This window comes from Heptranchias perlo, chromosome 9, assembly GCF_035084215.1.
Source record: "Heptranchias perlo isolate sHepPer1 chromosome 9, sHepPer1.hap1, whole genome shotgun sequence".
Classification (NCBI taxonomy): domain Eukaryota; kingdom Metazoa; phylum Chordata; class Chondrichthyes; order Hexanchiformes; family Hexanchidae; genus Heptranchias; species Heptranchias perlo.
In genome coordinates, this window is record NC_090333.1 from 84,592,509 (window position 1) to 84,609,750 (window position 17,242).

Sequence of the window (17,242 nt, forward strand, 5' to 3'; positions counted from 1 at the left end):
CCGGGTAACTGTTATTCTATATATAAACCCCCCGAACCCCTCGATTAGATTCCAGCCTGTAACTCACTCCCGGGTAACTGTTATTCTATATATAAACCCCCCGAACCCCTCGATTAGATTCCAGCCTGTAACTCACTCCCGGGTATCTGTTATTCTATATATAAACCCCCCGAACCCCTCGATTAGATTCCAGCCTGTAACTCACTTCCGGGTGTCTGTTATTCTATCTATAAACCCCCCGAACCCCTCGATTAGATTCCAGTCTGTAACTCACTCCCGGGTATCTGTTATTCTATATATAAACCCCCCGAACCCCTCGATTAGATCCCAGCCTGTAACTCACTCCCAAAAAGCTGCCAATAAATACATCACATTGTTACTATACAGTGGAAATGTCCCTGGTGGGCTGCTGGTACCTCTGGTGCTGCTGAGTGGTTTGAGGTACAGTGCCAGTTCCTCCACACATTTCTTTGCCTCCTCATAGTGTTTGGTATTCTCCGCTCCAGTACACAGGGTGACAGGTTGTGGCTCCAGAATCTGCACACAATCAGAGCAAAAAACAGCAATTAACACTGCGTCGAGAATATACTCTAATAATGTTTTATAATAAATGAATATAACCTAAAATATTATAGAACTTTAGCACTGTTCACACCAGGAGAATGTAATATATTAATGTAATACACTGCTAACTAACACTGGGGCTGATCTCATTTGCAGAGCCCTCCACTTATATAAAATATACAACACAGAAACAGGCCATTCGGCCCAACTGGTCTGTGCCGGTGTTTATACTCTGCACGAGCTTTCTCCCACCCGACAACATATGCTTCCATTCTTTTCCCCCTTATCCAACTTTCCCTTGGACAGCCAATCAGCCTTATAATGTAATAAAAGAAGGACTTGTACTTCTATAGCGCCTTTCACGGCCTCAGGATGCTTTACATTAAATGAAGGACTTTTAAAATGTGGTCATTGTTGTAATGTAGGAAATAATAATCTAATAAAACATTATACAACAAAAGTGCTCACACAGTAAACGTGATGAGCATCCGAGGACAGAACTGAGCTACAGACCACCCAGTGACACACCAGTATGGACCAGAGAAAAGGTTGATCCTCCCCTGGGAAAGGGATACGGTGCAATGAGAAGGTGCGGCTGTGACTACTTCAGTTTGACTTTGTCTCTGTTTTGACAGTGTCAGCCGTGGCACAGTGGGTAACACTCTCGCCTCTGACTCAGAAGGTCGTGGGTTCAGGTCCCACTGCAGAGACTTGAGCCCATAATCTAGGCTGACACTCCCAGTTCAGTACTGAGAGAGTGCTGCACTGTCGGAGGTGCTGACTTTCGGATGAGATGTAAAGCTCTCTCAGGTAGATGAGAAGAGCCTCCGGTACTATTTCAAAGAAGAGGAGGGGAGTTCTCCCTGGTGCCCTGGCCAATATCAATCCCTCAACCAATATCAATATAACAGATTATCTGGGTCATTAACACATTGCTGTCTGTGGGATCTTGCTGTGCACAAATTGGCTGCCACTTTTCCTACATTACAATAGTGACTACACTTCAAAAGTATTTCCTTTGGGATGTCCTGAGGTCATGAAAGGCATTATAGAAATGCAAGTCTTTCTTTAATGCTCTTGACCTTCTTCTGACTCTCAAACAAGAGCTGGTAAGAGGGTCGTTGCACCGTGTGGTGTGGTAATGAGCCAGGCAGACTGGGCTGGTTTTCTGGTCTGCGCTGAGTTAGCTGATCTCAGCCAGGGTACTAGTTTGGGGAGGGGGGGTTGGGGGGAGGGGGGTTGGGGGTTGGGGGGTTGGGGGGAGGGGGGTTGGGGGGAGGGGGGTTGGGGGGTTGGGGGTTTGGGGGTTGGGGGGTTGGGGGTTGGGGGGTTGGGGGGAGTGGGGTTGGGGGGATTGGGGGAGGTCCGGGCCTACAATTGGCTTCAGCACCCTTTGGCCAGCAAAGGAAAGAGCAGTCAGTTAGGGTTTCTGCTGCTTGTTGCTGCCCAGTGACCCCTACAGTTAAATCGCCTCCTGACATTTACCGTCTGGACTCACGGCAAAAGAACAGCAACTCGGGTGAGGCGCTAAAGGGCTGGAGGCCTGCGAGGAACTGTGCAAACTCGCCCCCTTCCGCGCTCTCGCCCAGCCCCAGCAGGAGTCAGGGATTTCAAGACAGCGGTGTGGAACAAAATTAGAAATGGAGAATCATAGCATCATTCAGCACAGGAGACGACCATTCGGCCCATTGTGCCTATGCCAGGTCTTTGAAAGAGCTACTCCAATTCATCACATTCCCCTCGCTCTTTCCCCATAGCCATGAACATTTTTCCATTTCCAGTATTTATCCAATTCCCTTTAGAAAGTCACCATTGAATCTGCTTCCACCACCTTTTCAGGCAGTGCGTTCCAGATCATAACAACTCGCTGCGTGAAAAATTTCTCCTCATCTCCTCTCTGGTTCTTTTGCTGATTATCTTAAATCTGTGTCCTCTGGTTACCGACCCTCCTGCCATTGGAAACAGTTTCTCCTTATTTACTCTATCAAAACTGTTCATGATTTTGAACACCTCAATTAAATCTCCCCTTAACCTTCTCTGCTCTAAGGAGAACAATCCCAGCTTCTCCAGTCTCTCCACCTAACTGAAGCCCCTCATCCCTGGCACCATTCCAGTAAATCTCCTCGGCACCCTCTCTAAGACATTGTAGAATGAGCTGTAAGGGATGGAGAGCAGACCTCAACATCCCAGCCTCATACTTCATCAACGAAAAGAAACCGACAAACCATTCTCGTCCTTTGAGAAATCATCGCAGTTTTAGATAACTCCGCCACTTTCTGTCGCCCTGAGTCTGCTTTGTTTATGCCATGGGACAAATTCCGCCACAACAGGGAGCTTCTCTGAAGTCACAAATATGATTCTAACACTACTGCACGTGTGCGGTTAGTGGAAAGACACACTCGCAACTTTGCCGGTGTCAGTGGGGCAGCAGTCCTACGGGCCAGGTGGGACCGAGCGAGCTGCTGATATTTGGCACTGCCACAAGTGGTGAATGAAAGTCCTACCTGCAACAGTGAGGCTGCTTCATATACTGAGGTCACTGCACACAGTGACCTTGTGCTCTGAGGCGGCCCTGTGGTATATGGGGTGATTTAAGGGGAGATCTAATTGAGATGTTTAAGATGATTAAAGGATTTGATAGGGCAGACAGAGAGAAACCATTTCCTCTGGTGGGAGACTCCAGAACAAGGGGGCATAACCTTAAAATTAGAGCTAGGCTGTTCGGGGGTGATGTCAGGAAGCATTTCTTCACACAAAGGGGAGTGGAAATCTGGAACTCTCTCCCCCAAAAAGCTGTCGAGGCTGGGGGTCAATTGAAAATTTCAAAACTGAGATTGATAGATTTTTGTTAGGTAAGCGCATTAAGGTTAGGGAGCCAAGGTGGGTAGATGGCGTTAAGATACAGATTAGTCATGATCTAATTGAATGGCGGATCAGGCTCGAGGGGCTGAATGGCCTCCTCCTGTTCCTATATTCCTATAAAGGGGGCACGAGGTAAACGTTAGTTTGTTCAGAGCTGGTTAAGAGTTCGCCATGGTCAGGTGGAAACTACAGTGGGGAAGATGGAGTGTGTACGGGCCGACTCCCTGTGTAAAAGGAGAGAGAGCGTCACAGAGAGCCCAGCTCAGTGATCATTTAATAGGCTGTGTGAAATGCAGTCCTGGGGAGAGGAAACAAACAGGGATTCACTCACCCACCAACATGTACCAATGACTCAGCTGCTGAAGTTCTGAAAATAACAAATCCTCAGACAGGCAGACGTCATAAGCAGTGAATCTGCTCCTCTCGCCAAACACAGCCCCCTGCACTGTGCGTCAGGAACATACGCAGACAGCGCAATCATCTCACCACGTAGCTCAGGCTGGGTTTCACTTGCACTCCCACTGTGTCTTTTGATCTCCAGTTCCAGCTCAACTCTGCTTATTGACACCACGAGACTTTCAGCCAGGGAGTCAGATGGGTGACGTCACCTTCTAATGTCAACGGTGACACAGATCTGCCATCACATGACTGGGACAATCTGCACAGAATGGTCCTATTCATCATGAGGGAAGAGTACAGACTAAACAATGTGTTACACGGGGAGAGCTGTATATACTGGACAGTGTGTTACACAGGGAGAGCTGTATATACTGGACAGTGTGTTACACAGGGAGAGCTGTATACACTGGACAGTGTGTTACACAGGGAGAGCTGTATATACTGGACAGTGTGTTACACAGGGAGAGCTGTATATACTGGACAGTGTGTTACACAGGGAGAGCTGTATATAGTGAACAGTGTGTTACACAGGGAGAGCTGTATATACTGAACAGTGTGTTACACAGGGAGAGAACTGTATATACTGAACAGTGTGTTACACAGGGAGAGCTGTATATACTGAACCGTGTGTTACACAGGGAGAGCTGTATATACTGAACCGTGTTTTACACAGGGAGAGCTGTATATACTGAACTGTGTGTTACACAGGGAGAGCTGTATATACTGAACCGTGTGTTACACAGGGAGAGCTGTATATACTGAACAGTGTGTTACACAGGGAGAGAGCTGTATATACTGAACAGTGTGTTACACAGGGAGAGAGCTGTATATACTGAACAGTGTGTTACACAGGGAGAGCTGTATATAGTGAACAGTGTGTTACACAGGGAGAGCTGTATATACTGAACAGTGTGTTACACAGGGACAGAGCTGTCTATACTGAACAGTGTGTTACACAGGGAGAGCTGTATATACTGAACAATGTGTTACACAGGGAGAGCTGTATATACTGAACCGTGTGTTACACAGGGAGAGCTGTATATACTGAACAGTGTGTTACACAGGGAGAGCTGTATATACTGACCAGTGTGTTACACAGGGAGAGCTGTATATACTGAACAGTGTGTTACACAGGGAGAGCTGTATATACTGAACAGTGTGTTACACAGGGAGAGCTGTATATACTGAACAGTGTGTTACACAGGGAGAGCTGTATATACTGAACAGTGTGTTACACAGGGAGAGCTGTATATACTGAACAGTGTGTTACACAGGGAGAGCTGTATATACTGAACAGTGTGTTACACAGGGAGAGCTGTATATAGTGAACAGTGTGTTACACAGGGAGAGCTGTATATACTGAACAGTGTGTTACACAGGGAGAGAGCTGTATATACTGAACAGTGTGTTACACAGGGAGAGCTGTATATACTGAACCGTGTGTTACACAGGGAGAGCTGTATATACTGAACCGTGTTTTACACAGGGAGAGCTGTATATACTGAACTGTGTGTTACACAGGGAGAGCTGTATATACTGAACCGTGTGTTACACAGGGAGAGCTGTATATACTGAACAGTGTGTTACACAGGGAGAGCTGTATATACTGAACCGTGTGTTACACAGGGAGAGCTGTATATACTGAACAGTGTGTTACACAGGGAGAGCTGTATATACTGAACCGTGTGTTACACAGGGAGAGCTGTATATACTGAACAGTGTGTTACACAGGGAGAGCTGTATATACTGAACCGTGTTTTACACAGGGAGAGCTGTCGGGACTGAATAACGTGTTATATGGGAAAGAAAATGGGCACTGTCCAGCTTGGATGAGTGGAATAAAACATCGAGTCAGTGAACCCTGAAGTAGTGATGAGGATTGACGTGGAGAAAACCATCAACATCACCTCGTCTGCAAGTAGCTTTGCGTACCCTCCAGGACTGTCCTGGAGTCTCCTGAAATTAACGATAAATCTCCTGGGCACTGCTGTGAGCAAAAAACCTGGGAGAAAAATCCTGGGGGCAATAAAACTATTGTGCATTTTTCATTTTGGTTTAACACTTTTGTTAGTTGGAAAAGTTTGAGATGGGAAAAAAAAGGGCTGTTTGATTGACAGTCAGGAACCATCCAATCATTTAACAATCGGTGCTAGATGGCGTGACTCTGCGAGGATGGACATGTCAGGCGACCAATGGCGGGAGTGTGGGGGCGAGGAGGTTGGAGTCATGTGATGAAACCTCCAGGAATACGCCCAACCAGGGTTGGCAACCCTATCTACAAGATGAGAAATATCTACTGAAGGGGGGAAGGTGCACTTGAAAAGGGAGAGAGAGGAATTCTTACCTGGGCTCCCACCAGCTGTAACAGTGCAGAGTTCACAGGTAACATGTCAATGTCTGTGTTGATAGTGGTTTGGTCGAAAGGGCAGGCCTTGCGATGGAGCTTGTTGAGACACATCTTACAGACTGTGTGTCCGCAGCCTAGGCTGATGGGCTTGCGAATGTTCTCATCGAAGGTCTGGCAGCAGATTGGGCAGGAGAGGAAGTCCGTCCATTGTGGAGCCTGCACGGGCATTGTGACGGTGAGCAAACGGGGAGATCCCAGTGCAATCAGGTCGTCAGTAACAGGGTCTTGTCATCATAGTCTCAGAGCTCATTGTGTAATACACCACCTGTAATTAAAGATAAAGGCATCAAAGTATGTCACAGTCACCCGCAGTCTGCATGTGAATGTGTGTATCTGTCTGTGTGCATGCACACATGGATAGATATGTGTACATGCACATACACAAGTGCGTGCACACACTCACATTCATGCACTTGTACACACTCACATTCATGTACACACACCTACGATCTCGCACACCGACACACAGTTAGTTCTTACTGATTAACTTTTGATTCGCACTCATTAAACTTTGTGTTTAGTGAGAAGGCCAGGGGAGGAGCCAAGGCCCACAGTGCAGGACAGCTGCAGGGCTGGAGAGGAGCCAAGGTCATTGAGGAATTAGTGATTAGACAATGCCAAGGTCAGGTTTTAAAAGCTTGTAGGATTTCGGAGGATGGGAAGATTGAGGGAGGTGAGGAGTTTTAAGGGCCTGGGAAAGAATGAGTTGGAGCAGTACAGTAATGAGCTCTTTCGGTTCAGTGAAGGCGCTGGGAGAAGGAAGACTGGGTGGAAGAGAGTATTTGCAGCTCAGATCAAAAAAAAGGAAAGAAGCACTGACCATAGTAGTATCAATGAAAGACAGAGAGAGGGAGGGGAGGGACGGAAGGAGACGGCGGGAGGGGGGGAAAGGAGGGGGGGAAAGGAGGGGGGGGGGAAAGGAGGGGGGGGGGAAAGGAGGGGGGGGGAAAGGAGGGGGGGGAAAGGAGGGGGGGGGAAAGGAGGGGGGGGGGAAAAGGAGGGGGGGGGAAAGGAGGGGGGGGGAAAGGAGGGGGGGGAAAGGAGGGGGGGGAAAGGAGGGGGGGGAAAGGAGGGGGGGGGAAAGGAGGGGGGGGAAAGGAGGGGGGGGGAAAGGAGGGGGGGGAAAGGAGACGACGGGCGGGGAGGGAAGGAGACGACGGGCGGGGAGGGAAGGAGACGACGGGCGGGGAGGGAAGGAGACGACGGGCGGGGATAGCAGGAATGACGATCTATTAGGAAGTGATTCCATCAAAACTGTTAGCCCCTCCGTTGTTCACACCTCATTGACAGCTGGCATGGCTTCAGGGCGGGACTCGAGGCAGACATTAAAACATCATGAAACAATCCATGCAGCTCAGTGTTATCAATCAGTTTATTTCGAATTCTGAGCTTCAGGACAAGTGACACTTGTGGCAATGAGCTCAAACATTGTGCCAATACAGCTCTTAGAATCATGGAACCTTACACCACAGGAGGCGGCCATTTGGCCCGTCATGCCTGTGCCGGCTCTTTGAAAGAGCTGTCCAATTAGACTCACACCCCAGATCTTTTCCCAATACCCCGCAAATTAGTCCTCTTCAAGTACATGTCCAATTGCCTTCTGAGAGTTCCAATGGAATCTGATTCCACCACCCTTTCAGGTCGTGCGTTCCAGATCTTAACAACCCTGTGTGAAAAAAATAATCCTCATTTCCCTCTACTTCTTTTGCCAATTATTTTAAATCTATGACCTCTGGTTACTGACCCACTTGCCAGAGGAAACAGTTTATCCCTACTTGCTCTATGAAAACCCCCCATAATTTTGAATACCTCAATTAGGTCTCCAGCTTCTCCAGTCTCTCCACATAACTGAAGTCCCTCATCCCTGGTATCATTCTAGTAAATCTCTTCTGCACCCTCTCTAAGGCCTTGACATCCTTCCTAAGGTGTAGTGCCCAGAATTGAACACAATACTCCAGCTGAGGACCAACCAGTGTTTTAACTCCCTTGTTTTTGTATTCCATGCCCCTATTTACAAAGCCAAGTATCCCATGCCCCTATTTACAAAGCCAAGTATCCCATACGCTTTCTTAACCACTGTATCAACTTGCCCTGCCACCTTCAAAGATTTGTGAATATGCACCCCGAGGTCCCTCTGCTCTTGCACCCCCTCAAAATAGTACCATTTAGGTGATATTTATATATTTAGCTCCAGTGATCCTCTTAACCCGCTGCCTCAGATTGTTCCCACCAGCGACTGACCTGTAATCGCCAGTACCCTGCTAAGTACTACACCAGACCGCGCCCATCCGAGACCTGGACACTGCTCCCATACCCAGTGAGGCTCTTCTCACACCAGGCTGGGATACCCATCGTCTAATAGACAGGCCCTCTCACATCAAATGGCTTCCAAATTATCTCTCCATGCAACATTTCTTGTCTCTCCATTTTATTAACGCTACTATGGCCTGTGCTCCCCTCAAATTTCTGCTCCTGTTCTTCCTAAACTCTAAATCACAGAATCAGAAAATGTACAGCACAGGAGGAGGCCATTCGGCCCATTGTGTCCGTGTCGGCTGAAAATGAGCCACCCAGCCTAATCCTACTTTCCAGCACTTGGTCTGTAGCCCTGTAGGTTACGGCACTTCAGGTGCACATCCAGGTACTTTTTAAATGAGTTGAGGGTTTCTGCCTCTACCACCATCTCAGGCAGTGAATTCCAGACCCCACCTCCCTCTGGGTGAAAATTCTTTTCCTCAGCTCCCCTCTAATCCTTCCACCAATCACTTTAAATCTATGCCCCCTGGTTATTGACCCCTCTACTAAGGGAAATAGGTCCTTCCTGTTCAGTCTATCTTGGCCCCTCATAATTTTGTGCACCTCAATTAAATCTCCCCTCAGCCTCCTCTGTTCCAAAGAGAACAACCTCAGCCTATCCAATCTTTCCTCATAACTAAAATTCTCTAGTCCTGGAAACATCCTCATAAATCTCCTCTGAACCCTCTCTAGCGCAATTACATCCTTTCTGTAATGTGGTGACCAGAACTGTAGGCAGTACTCAAGCTGTGGCCTAACCAGTATTTTATCCAGTTCCAGTATAACCTCCCTGCTCATATATTCTATGCCTCGGCTAATAAAGGAAAGTTTTCCATATGCCTTTTTAACCACCTTATCTACCTGTCCTGCTACGTTCAGGGATCTGAGAACATGCACTCCAAGGTCCCTCTGTTCCTCTGCACCTTTCAGTATCCTCCCATTTATTGAGTATTCCCTTGCCTTGTTTGCCCTCCCCAAATGCATTACCTCACACTTCTCCGGATTGAATTCCATTTGCCACTTTTCTGCCCACCTGACCACTCCATTGATATCTTCCTACAGTCTACAGCTTTCTGCCTCATTATCAACCACACGATCAATTTTTCTATCATCTGCAAACTTCTTAATCATGCCCCCTACATTTAAGTCCAAATCATTAATATATATTACAAAAAGCAAGGGACCTGGTACTGAGCCCTGCGGAACCCCACTGGAAACATCCTTCCAGTCACAAAAACACCCCCGTCGACCATTATCCTTTGCTTCCTGCCACTGAGCCAATTTTGGATCCAACTTGCCACTCTCCCTTGGATTGTATGGGCTTTTGACCAGTCTGCCATGTGAGACCTTGTCAAAAGCCTTGCTAAAATTCATGTAGACTACATCAAATGCACTACCCTCATTGTTACCTCCTCAAAAAATTCAATCAAGTTAGTCAGAAATCACATTTCTTCAACAAATCTATGCTGACTGTCCTTGATTATTCCATGCCTTTCTAAGTGACGGTTTATCCTGACTCTCAGAACTGATTCCAATAATTTGCCCACCACCGAGGTTAGACTGACTGGACTGTAATTACTCGGTCTATTCCTCGCTCCCTTTTTAAACAATGGTACGACGTTAGCAGTCCTCCACTCCTCTGGCACCACGCCTGTATCCAGGGAGGATTGGAAAATGATGGTCAGAGCCTCCGCTATTTTCTCCCTGGCTTCTTTTAACAGCCTGGGATACATTTCATCCGGCCCTGGTGATTTATCTACTTTCAAAGATGCTAATCCCCTTAATACTTCCTCTCTCACTAAATTTATCCCATCTGATATTTTACACTCCTCCTCCTTAACTACAATGTCTGCATCATCCCCCTCTTTTGTGAAGACAGACTCAAAGTATTCATTAAGAACCGTCCCCACATCTTCCACCTCCGCACATAGTTTACCTTTTTGGTCTCGAATAGGCCCTACTCTTTCCTTACGGACTCAATACAATCTTTCTCCTCTGTACTTTGTTGAAAAGAAGGCTCACTCCACTAACTCATCCTTGCGCACATCACAACTGTGAAACTCCTGTCCCTTGGTCTTTCACTCCTACAACTTATAGGCTTTTAAACCCAAATAATAAGGGGAAAATATCTGCACATGCAGGAATTACATTGAATTTTACAGCACAGAAACAGGCCATTCGGCCCAACTGGTCCATGCCGGTGTTTATGCTCCTCCTCCCACCTTACTTCATCTCACCCTATCAACAACTTACATTTATACAGCACCTTTAATGTAGTGAAATGTCCTAAAGCGCTTCACAGGAGCGTTATCAGACAACATATGACAGCAAGCCACATAAGGAGATATTAGGATCGGTGATCAAAAGCTTGGTAAAAGAGGGAGGTTTAAAGGAGAGACTTAAAGGAGGAGAGGAGTATGGAGGGAATTCCAGAGCTTAGGGCCTAGGCAGCTGAAGGCATGGCCGCCAATATCCCTCATATACCTATCGAGCTTCCCCTTAAATGCATCTATCCATTCGCCTCAACTACTCCGTTTGGTAGCAAGTTCCACATTCTCACCCCTCTTACATGAAGTAAGAACAGACACAGCAGGTCAGTCTGTAAAGACGAATACCAGTTCAAACAGGTTACATCCCAGCCACGAACCTCTCCTTTATCTGTGCTGTGTATTTCCAGTGTTCCCTAATCCCAGACTCGGCAGCATCTAGTCACTACTTCTCCATTTATCTCAGCTTCACTTCAGCTTGGTTCATTTTTACCAACGTTCTGCACTAGGGGTTCGGACCTTCCTCAATAAAAGGAAAGGCCAAGCAACTTTGGAAAGACAAATCCTATAGGCTTGATTGTGAAATTCCGGGCTTCTTGCTCTCGAGGGTCGACTGGGTCACACGGTGACCCCAATTTTCTGACCTGTGTTTGATGGAGCGAGGGTCAGAGACTGGGTTACACTGTGACCCCAATCCTCTGTCCCAAGCTTCTGTTGAACTCCCAACCCCACCCAGTAGCATGGGATGTCCCTTATAATCTAACGTGCTGCTGGGGGCTCCTCACAGTTCAAGAGGACACATCAGCCACCATTAAACCATACTGAAATGCTGGTGTGTAGTCACATACTAACTATAGACATGGGTCCTATTGCCCTAAATATGTCTCAGATTTTAAAATGCCAAGTTAAACCCAGTCACCAGTCTGGGAGCAAGCTAATAGAGACCTTTCACACACTTATATGGGTTAACTTCAAAAAAAGAAAGAACTTGCATTTCTACCTCAGCACGTCCTGAAGCGCTTTACAGCCAATGAAGTACTTTTGAAGCGTAGTCACTGTAGTAATGTAGAGAAATGCGGCAGCCAATTTACGCACAGCAAGATCCCACAAACAGCAAAGAGATAATGGCCAGATAATCTGTTTTTTTTTTAAAGTGACATTGGTTGAGCCCCTGTTCCTCTTCCAATAGTGCTGTGGGATGTCTTACGTCTACCTGAGGGTTTAACGCCTCGTCCGAAAGACAGCTCCTCCAACAGTGCAGCACTCCCTCAATTCAGCACTGGGAGTGTCGGCCTGGATTATGTGCTCAAGTCTCTGGAGTGGGGCTCGAACCCACGACTTTCTGACTCAGAGGCGAGAGTGCTACCCACTGAGCCAGAACCAAGAATCAGGAACAGAGAAAGGCACGGAAAGAACGGGCATGGATCCACAGCACTCTCACTCAAAGGGGACACTGGATGGCAGGTGTGGGGAAAGTTAAAATGTCACCCCATTGCATTAGGGGACACTCCTCTGTGGTTGGGTAATATGGTTGGGGCAGGATTACATAGAATGTACAGCAAAGAAACAGGCCACCTGGTCTATGCTGGCATTTATGCTCCAAACGAGCCTCCTCGCTCCCTTCTTCATCTAATCCTATCAGCCTATTCCTTTCTCCCTCATGTTTATCCAGCTTCCCCTTAAATGCATCTTTCCGATTCGCCTCAACTACTCCTTGTGGTAACGAGTTCCACATTCTCACCACTCTCTGGGTAAAGAAGTTTCTCCTGAATTTCCTATTGGATTTATTAGTGACTATCTTATATTTATGGCCCCTAGTTTTGGTCTATCCCACAAGTAAAAACATCTTCTCTACGTCTACCTTATCAAACCTCAGAATAGAGGGAGCTTTAACTCTGCATCTAACCTGGGCAGTACCTGGCCTGGCACTGCGTGTGCCTGAAGTGGAGAGCTTTCTATTCTCCTAGTGCTAACTTCCTTCATCTCAAAGACTGCAAAATTGGTTAGAAAAGAGTTAAAACGGAACTCTCTCCATACTGTAACTGCAGCTCAATCCCCAGATAATGATTCAAACTCTCCTGACAGAGAGGTCAACACAGCAATATCTACGAAGTGTCCACACACAATGGAATCCACCTGACAACCACCATCGCCAAAGGCAATGAGGAGATATTAAACAAAGTTAATCCCAGACTGTGACGTATTACTCTCCAAGTGAGTAATTTCCACTCTGAAAAATTCCAGTACAGGAAGACAGGGAGAATAGGGAGATTTCCAAATCTTGCTGCGAGTCTGACAAGTCCAGTTCCCCAACGAGGCATAATAAATGGTACAGAAATATCATCACCCAGCTACTCATAACTACGATCCAGTGACTCCTGCTGGTGAAAGTGTGTGGATGGCCAGGGCTGTGTCAAACTAGGCTGTGATGCCCAATGTGATCGAATAACTCAACTGTCTGGGCCCACACTTGGGTGAAATACTGCAAGGTGACAGGTCCCATAAAACCCATACTCTAGCAAGAGTCAGTACCTTCAGGGGAGGAGGGGAGTGGGGCCCATGGAACTGTACCCCAGTGAGAGTCAGTACCTTCAGGGGAGGGGGGGAGTGGGGCCCATGGAACTGTACCCCAGTGAGAGTCAGTACCTTCAGGAGAGGAGGGGAGTGGGGCCCATGGAACTGTACCCCAGTGAGAGTCAGTACCTTCAGGAGAGGAGGGGAGTAGGGCCCATGGAACTGTACCCCAGTGAGAGTCAGTACCTTCAGGAGAGGAGGGGAGTGGGGCCCATGGAACTGTACCCCAGTGAGAGTCAGTACCTTCAGGGGAGGAGGGGAGTGGGGCCCATGGAACTGTACCCCAGTGAGAGTCAGTACCTTCAGGAGAGGAGGGGAGTGGGGCCCATGGAACTGTACCCCAGTGAGAGTCAGTACCTTCAGGGGAGGAGGGGAGTGGGGCCCATGGAACTGTACCCCAGTGAGAGTCAGTACCTTCAGGGGAGGAGGGGAGTGGGGCCCATGGAACTGTACCCCAGTGAGAGTCAGTACCTTCAGGAGAGGAGGGGAGTGGGGCCCATGGAACTGTACCCCAGTGAGAGTCAGTACCTTCAGGGGAGGAGGGGAGTGGGGCCCATGGAACTGCACCCCAGTGAGAGTCAGTACCTTCAGGAGAGGAGGGGAGTGGGGCCATGGAACTGTACCCCAGTGAGAGTCAGTACCTTCAGGAGAGGAGGGGAGTGGGGCCCATGGAACTGTACCCCAGTGAGAGTCAGTACCTTCAGGAGAGGAGGGGAGTGGGGCCCATGGAACTGTACCCCAGTGAGAGTCAGTACCTCCAGGAGAGGAGGGGAGTGGGGCCCATGGAACTGTACCCCAGTGAGAGTCAGTACCTTCAGGAGAGGAGGGGAGTGGGGCCCATGGAACTGTACCCCAGTGAGAGTCAGTACCTTCAGGGGAGGAGGGGAGTGGGGCCCATGGAACTGTACCCCAGTGAGAGTCAGTACCTTCAGGAGAGGAGGGGAGTGGGGCCCATGGAACTGTACCCCAGTGAGAGTCAGTACTTTTGGGGGGAAGAAACCAGAAAAATCTGAGAATGGGGAAGACCTGCCTGAAACAGAATAACCATCATAATGCTGGCTGGTAAAAAGACTCGCTCTTCACAGTTTGATAGCTACATAGAATGTACAGCACAGAAACAGGCCATTCGGCCCAACTGGTCTGTGCCGGTGTTTATACTCCACACAAGCCTCTTTCCACCTTACTTCATCTACCTCTATCGGCATATCCTTCTATTCCTTTCTCCCTCATGTGTTTATCGAGCTTCCTCTCAAATGTATCTGTTATTCGCCTCAACCACTCCTTGTGGTAGTGAGTTCCACATTCTAACCACTCTCTGGGTAAAGAGGATTCTCCTGGATTCCTTATTGGATTTATTAGTGACCATCTTATATTTATCACCCTTAGTGTTTCTGTATCCTGATATATGCCCCTCACATACAGCAAGTACACTGCCTGCCATCGCACAGCACTAAACTGATAGTGATGTGGATCAGCGGACACCCACAGAAAAGGAAGAACTGGCATTTATATAGCGCCTTATAACAACTCCAGGACGTTACTAAAGGGGTTTTACAGCCAATGGATTATTTTTGAACTGTATAAATCAACAATCCTCCGTACTGCCCGAAGTTCCTTTGACGGCTGTCTGGCGGAAGCCATGTCACTTACCGCAGACAGAATCGTCCTCATTCACTGAGTGGTGTGCGACTTCCACATACAAAGAGAAATAGGCATCGTCCTACAGGAGGAAACCACCAAGGACTCTGTCCCTGTTAAGAAATTCCTCTCCCGTCAACAAAGAGGTCCTCAGCCATATTGCCAGCTGAAGGCAGCAGTGAGCACGAGAGAACCAGTGCAAGCACCGAAAAGGTGAGGATAAAATTAAACTCACTGCAAAACAGCTGCTAGTCAGGGTAGAGCAGGCCAGGGAGAGAGTGAGGAGTAAAAGCTGGGAGGGAGCTTTATAGTTGGAGGTTGGCTGCCTTTCGAAGAATGAGGAAGATTCCCAGAAATAAATATTCTGCCATTCTTTCTCCTTCGTTTAACCTCCACATGAAAATAACAAGGATCCCAAAGCAGGACAAACACGGCTGGCGGGGCTCTGGGGACCTACGCCTTCAGGGCCAGCCGAGAGCACAGTCACACTCAGCACTTGCTGTCCTGAGCTGTCAAGTCAAGACACTAATGTTCTGTGAAAGCACCTAACCTCTCCAGTCTGCTGCCTTGCAGATGGGTCTCAAGAGGAACCCTCTGCACATTGGCTCAGGAAGTGGCTGCGGTGAGAGTAGGGTGAGGCCCTGCCCTGCGCCGGACGGGTGAGGCCCTGCCCTGCGCCGGACGGGTGAGGCCCTGCCCTGCGCCGGACGGGTGAGGCCCTGCCCTGCGCCGGACGGGTGAGGCCCTGCCCTGCGCCGGACGGGTGAGGCCCTGCCCTGCGCCGGACGGGTGAGGCCCTGCCCTGCGCCGGACGGGTGAGGCCCTGCCCTGCGCCGGACGGGTGAGGCCCTGCCCTGCGCCGGACGGGTGAGGCCCTGCCCTGCGCCGGACGGGTGAGGCCCTGCCCTGCGCCGGACGGGTGAGGCCCTGCCCTGCGCCGGACGGGTGAGGCCCTGCCCTGCGCCGGACGGGTGAGGCCCTGCCCTGCGCCGGACGGGTGAGGCCCTGCCCTGCGCCGGACGGGTGAGGCCCTGCCCTGCGCCGGACGGGTGAGGCCCTGCCCTGCGCCGGACGGGTGAGGCCCTGCCCTGCGCCGGAGCTCTATCTTGCACCGGAGGGTGAGGCCCAACATGCACCGGAGGGGGAGCTCTATCCTGCACCGGAGGGTGAGGCCCAACATGCACCGGAGGGGGAGGCCCAACATGCACCGGAGGGGGAGGCCCAACATGCACCGGAGGGGGAGGCCTAACATGCACCGGAGGGGGAGGCCCAACATGCACCGGAGGGGGAGGCCAACATGCACCAGAGGGGGAGGCCTAACATGCACCGGAGGGGGAGGCCTAACATGCACCGGAGGGGGCGGCCAGCTGGAGATACAATCCACCACCCAACTGGCCAGCAACCACTGAGGAAAGAAAAGACTTGCATTTCTACAGTGCATTTCACAACCTCAGGACATCCCAAAGTGCTTCACAGCTAATGAAGGACATTTGAAGTGTAGTCACTGTTGTAATGTAGGAAGCACAGCAGCCAATTTGCTCACAGCAAGATCCACAAACAGCAATGTGATAATGACCAGATAATCTGTTTTAGTGATGTTGGTTGAGGGATAAAAATCAACCCCAGGACACTAAGGAGAACTCCCTGCTCTCCTTCGAAATAGTGGCTGTGGGATCTTTTACATCCATCTGAGAGGGCAGACGGGGCCTCGGTTTAACGTCTCATCCGAAAGGCGGCACCTCCGACAGTGCAGCGCTCCCTCAGTACTGCACTGGGAGTGTCGGCCTGGATTATGGGCTCGAGTCTCTGGGAGTGGGACTTGAACCCACGACCTTCTGACTCAGAGGCGAGAGTGCTGCCCACTGAGCCAAACTGACAAAATGGGTTTCTCAACTTATTTTCAAAGTAAAGAAAACTGCAGACAGATGGAAGTCCTTCATCAACTGATCGATACTTCCATTCGCTGGAAGAAATACGAGGTGTGCTTAAAGCGTCAGCACTCAGATAGGTGAAACTCAAATAATTTTAGTGACAAAGGAAGAATGAGGCTTAAGAACTGGTCTATCCACATACCAACATACCAAACAAGGTAGGTTCGTTTCAATAAACCTTTATCCTGATGTAAAGCTCAGTACGACAACACTCTTAATAAGAGACATTCAGATTGCAGGAGCCCATGTGTCAAAGGGATATCTGTCAGTATTTACACCATGCCACTGCTACCAGTGACAGTGTA

At 49.0% G+C, this 17,242-nt stretch overlaps 1 protein-coding gene across 1 annotated transcript in view; it reads right to left on the reverse strand.

Annotated features, from left to right (window-relative positions):
- LOC137324934 (roquin-1-like) overlaps positions 1–17,242 on the reverse strand; it is a 204,113-nt gene that overhangs the window by 75,613 nt on the left and 111,258 nt on the right. The window contains exons 3-4 of the mRNA XM_067989624.1: positions 6,170–6,497; positions 417–537 (exon numbers count right to left, since the gene is read on the reverse strand). Of these exons, the coding sequence (XP_067845725.1) occupies positions 417–537; positions 6,170–6,400 (352 nt within the window). The 5' untranslated portion in view covers positions 6,401–6,497. The remainder of the gene's footprint in view (positions 1–416; positions 538–6,169; positions 6,498–17,242) is intronic.